The sequence below is a fragment of the Cucurbita maxima genome, unplaced genomic scaffold (assembly GCF_002738345.1).
Source record: "Cucurbita maxima cultivar Rimu unplaced genomic scaffold, Cmax_1.0 Cma_Scf00045, whole genome shotgun sequence".
Taxonomy (NCBI): domain Eukaryota; kingdom Viridiplantae; phylum Streptophyta; class Magnoliopsida; order Cucurbitales; family Cucurbitaceae; genus Cucurbita; species Cucurbita maxima.
The window spans coordinates 667,532-672,807 of NW_019272061.1; the positions used below are offsets into that span (position 1 = coordinate 667,532).

The window sequence follows — 5,276 nt, forward strand, 5'->3', positions numbered from 1 at the left end:
CAAAATTATTCGAAAAAGGATAGTGAAAAGAGATAAGAATAAATAGAATAGATGAATGATGCAGTGCTTTATTATTGTCTACTGAATTTATGCTGAGAGGTTTACACAATTCCCGTATTTATAGCTACTGGATAAATCATCGAAATCCAGACAAATTCAAATTTACTAACAATCTTCTAAAATAGTGATAGTTTGAATATTTGAATCATATCTCAACTACTCATCTTTTTTAATATGAATGATATCTCAACATAATCTTCTTTTACTTTCTTTCTTCTTCTCTCCCTCTCTTTTTATCTCCTTCCTTATCTTTGCCTTGCTTTTCTTCGTCTTCTGTTTGGAGGCCTTTTTCTTCTCTTCTTTACTCTGTTTTCTTCTCTCTCAGCTTTGAGGAAAGGGGAAATCGGAGTTCCAGGAGAGGGGAGGGAGTGTTGAGGAGGCGGAGATTTATGTCGGCTCCGTTTGACTTGCCTCTCATTGTCTCTCCTCCTTCTTCTTCTTCTTTGTCTCTCTCTTGCACTTTCAACCCGACCTTCAAACTGTCCTTCCCCTCTGTTTCCATGCGTTTGAGTCCCAACAGCTTTCTTCTTTCTTCTTTCCTTTTCTTACTGTTTCCATCTATTTTCCTTCCTGGGTTTTAGTCTCAACTACCATTTTTCCCGACTTCAACAGTTTTTTTTTTTTGGTTCCCTTCTTTTCTAGACAAACATTAAACAAAAATGTCAGAGCCTCGAGCTTTACAGCTTACGAATCAGAGATGTTTTGGAAGGAAATCAAAATCCAGACCGGAAGAACCGAAAATGACACGGAAAATCCGCGTCATCTGTGACGATCCAGATGCTACCGATTTATCTTCCAGCGAAGATGAAGGGGAAATAGAAACGAGATCCCTTAAATTTAAACGAATCGTTGGAGAAATCCACCTCCCCTGCTTTCCTTACCACTCCAAATCGATTGATGTAACCACTACCACTCCGAGCTCTTCACAGGATAGCAACAATGGCAGCAAAAACCCAGAGCAGAAGAAGAAGAGGGTTTTAGTCCCTAAAACCCTTTCAACCAGAAAAACCGCCTCCCAATACAGAGGAGTTCGTCAAAGAAAATGGGGGAAATGGGCGGCTGAAATCCGAGACCCTTTCAAAGGAGCTCGCATTTGGCTCGGAACTTACAACACTGCTGAAGAAGCCTCTCAGGCCTACGAATCAAAGCGCCTCGAGTTCGAATCCGCCATGGCTGCCGCGCCTCCCAAAAGCAGCAACATCTCTTCCTCTTCCTCCACCGAGGAGATCGAGGAAGAATCCGACAGCGTCGTGTCTCAAACATCTCCAGCCGCCGACATTGTCGAAATGGAAACCTCTTCCTTTGTTTCAATCAAAGAGGAGGAACTTCAAATGCCCGAATTGGGATTCGTGGGCGAGGCTTTGGAAACAAATCTAGGGTTAGTACCGGAACTGGACCCCTTTTTCATGGACGACATTGGGCAATTCTTGGACGACTTCACCGCCATGGACGACCTTCATATATTTGGGTTCGACGACGACGAACCCAGTGGACTGCCGGATTGCGACTTGAAGGATTTTGGGAACGTTGACCTATCTTGTTGGGTGGATGAAGCTCTGAATGTGCCTTGCTCATGACAAGTTTTGCAGATTAGGGATGAAAGAAATTAGTGTTCTTTATTTTTTTTTCGTTAAATTTGTTATTATTATGATGATTTTGTCGGGGTTGGACTGATTTTCTCGGGAAAATGTTAAGATTTTCCGGGAAATTTTGTTAGTATTATTTTTATGGAGAGAAGAGGAGGTCCATATGTTCTGGGTTTTGGTGCGGTTAGAGAGCCGTCCAGGGTTATGGATTTCTTTGTTTTTCCCAATTTGTTCTTCCAAAATTACAATGAATTATGGATGAAGTTGAAAGAGTTTGATGTTTTTATTTGTTGTTACAGCTCATTTTGTCTGTTCGGAGAGCAATATGTGGTCCTTTTGCTCTCAATCCCTCATTTTTCCTTTCCAACAACATATCATTATTGAATCCAACTCCGTTTCTCCTTTGTTCATCCAAACCAACATATCATTATTGAATCCAACTCCGTTTCTCCTTTGTTCATCCAAACCAACATATTTTGTTTCCTTATAATCAAATAATACTTTTATTCTTTCCATTATTATTCTTATTATTCTAAATTACTCAAATCACTCACCTGTCTATATATCCAATATTGACAACAAAGTTAATTTATTTTTCGTGTTAACTCTCATTAAATAAATTTATTATTAACAATCAATCACGACTCATTTACAACACGTCTTTGTAAACTTTAAAACAACTTTCTCAACAAATAAATCAATAATATTGCATGATTTAGTAAAGCTTTAAATGTGAGAATTTGGTACGGACATGGAGACACGCCGTTTAATTTTCTTTGGGAAATAATGTTGAATAAGAGACACATTTGATATGGATACCTGCGTACAGATATTTGTAAATGACAGTCCGCTCACACACTGCCACGCATACTCAGTAACACCAATTTTGTATTAAAGGAAGGGACGTGTTTAGTAATGCGTTGGGAATGCCCAAGTTCCCTTTTCTTGACTTCTTATATTCAGTAATAATGGTGGTGGATGATGACTTGGCATAATCCAATCAACTAAAATATAATTTTTAATTTAAACATTATTATTATTAATCAATTTTATTAATAAATGTCTGATGCAGACAAGTTGCAGTGGAAGACTTGTGCACCTGAACAAATTTTCAAAAAGAAAAAAATAAAGTAATTATTATTATTATTATTATTATTATTATTATTATTATTATTATTATTCTCAAGCTTCTCCCATTCCTAGCGATATAGCTTTTTGAGCTGAGTTGAGTTGAATTTTGGAAGCGTCTTTTTTCCTAATTTTTTTAAATATATATTATTAAAATGTTATTAGAAAGTGCTTCCATTTAAATCAAAAGCACTTTTGAAATTTGTAAATAAATAAATAAATAAAAAGCATTTTTAAATAATAAAAAATCATTAAACGATTACCAAAGATATCAAAATAAAGCGTGTTGAAAATGCATTTCTTTTCATTGGTTCCTTACTATTTTTAGTTGCCCACGTACCACTACTATGTAAAATAACAAAAATAAAAATATCGCACAAAAATTTGTACATAAAATTCTTGTTTTACCTAAAAAACAAAGATAAAAGTACATAAGATAAGATCAAATAATAGTTGGGTTGCAGCATATTGTGAGAAGGTTTTGACTCTTTTCTTGCTCATGACGTTAGCTTATCGGCAAATTTAAAGACTTTGTCTTTCTCCAACATATCACAAATACCTAACATAAGTTTAGAAAACTGCTTAACGAAGTCTCGAGTTTGTTGGTATGTTTTAGCTCCCTTAACTTCTTTCTTGCAATTATCTCAATATTTTCTTGGAAAATTTGAGAGTGAAGTTCTTTTTTTGAGCTCTCCAAGTATCCACAGTATATCCGCTATCTTGAATGTTTATGTACTTGGATCTCCACCACAACTTTGCATCATTATTAGATGAATTGTTGCCAACGTGACATTCGCTTCTTCTTCTTCTATGGTGTTTGTGGCTCGAAAATACATTTCTAGGTCAAAGATAAAATTCTCTAGAGCTTTAACATCTCGAACCCCACAGATAGGTTTGGACTAAAGGATCATTATCTTGTTGGATTGTACAACACTCCAGTTGAGGTTTGGTTCCCCACCTCTCTCATGGATGAGGTTTAGTTTAGCATTCAAATCCACCACTTCAGCGCTGACTACTTCAAAGGCTACTCTGAAATCCTTAGACATTTCTGAGAACATTTGAACCATTGCTTGTTGATTGCAGTTTAAACTGTCGATGAGTTCCTCCATTTGGGCAACAAATGCCGTTGAACTATTCCTGCGCTCAAAACCACTAGCAGTTGTGGCCTTGTCTTTTAGGGCCTCGACCCCAATCATTAATTCCACGATAGGCATTGCCTCAAGGTGGCCTGCCATCTTGTCGATCTTGTTCGCTTTAGTGACAATCTCATTCATGCAAGACTCCAAAAGCTCCATTCCATTAGGAACTTCACTCATGTAGAGTAACTATTCTCCGATTTCTACCCATCGATTAGCTTGAGATTTGCCTAGTTGTTTTGCAGAGAACATGTTCTATAATACGATCCAAGGAGCCGATTCGGCTCTAATATCACTTATCACAATTGCATTTTTGTGGCAACGAAACAACAAATTGTGTGTCACTTTTTCTAACCCAGCAAACAAGTCAACCATGTGAAATTCAGACTCGCAAACAATATTGATGTATGCTCAAGGCTCAGGTAGTGTTTGAGAGAAATATTTTGAAAATATGAGGGAGGAATTATGTTGAAAACAATTTAAAAGAAAATAATGTTAAAAGTAAAAAACGAGTAGGAAAAAACAACAACTTTGATAATATATAACTCGGGTTGGAAAAATTGACACCTAGTCACATTTTCGTACAGTACATTTTAAGAAATTTTAGCCTTGACGGGTGTAGACATGATTTTGGTGATCGGTCATACACACCCATATTGACACAACATAAAAGAGTAAAACACCTATCTAATATGAAAGCATGAAAAATAGGTTCGAAACGTGCATGCGACTATGGACAACACATCCTAGATAAGCATGACCGAGACATCCAACATGCAATTATAGGCAATACACCTTGGACAAGTATGATGAGCCCGTGTGTAGAGAAGTATAATGCATCTAACCCTACTCAAAACGTCCACACCTCATCGTCATCCTTAAAGATGTTGTGGGCTCACCAGCATCAGATGAACGATCAGAAGTTGAAGAAGAAGCAACAATCACACGAGAAAAAAGAAGACCAATTCACTCAATCTGATCTGGTTTAGATCTAATTCCACTCAATTCAACCTAAACAATTTACCTAAACAATTTGGACGAGATCCATCTAGTTCAATCTCAACTTTATCAGTTTGCTCCAATTTCAAACCATTCTATTATAGTTAAACGGAAGGAAAAAAAAAAGTTCTCTAAATTTTTTTTTGGCTTGGTTTGACCATATTGACCGTCTCACAAAATTATTTATGATGTAATAAAGGCTAGAAAAGTTTAGCATTTAAGATAGACTATAAACTTGATTTTCTATAGGAATGGAATATCAAAGGTGGAATTGAGTTCTCATCGAGTTGAACATAGAAACAATTAGATAAGTGAGGATAGAAGCACCAAGTTAAACTTGAAATAGTAACTGAAATTATACGTATGA

The 5,276-nt window shown here is 36.4% G+C and overlaps 1 protein-coding gene across 1 annotated transcript; it reads left to right on the forward strand.

Annotated features, from left to right (window-relative positions):
* Positions 1–286: 286 nt before the first annotated feature.
* LOC111470455 (ethylene-responsive transcription factor ERF118-like) lies at positions 287–1,930 on the forward strand. Its single transcript, XM_023116003.1, has one exon. The coding sequence runs from the start codon at positions 720–722 to the stop codon at positions 1,635–1,637; it is 918 nt and encodes a 305-aa protein (XP_022971771.1). The 5' UTR covers positions 287–719; the 3' UTR covers positions 1,638–1,930.
* Positions 1,931–5,276: the final 3,346 nt, after the last annotated feature.

Excerpts from the sequence above, each read along its gene's own strand:
- LOC111470455 (XM_023116003.1), top strand. The coding sequence starts at position 720 with ATGTCAGAGCCTCGAGCTTTACAGCTTACGAATCAGAGATGTTTTGGA.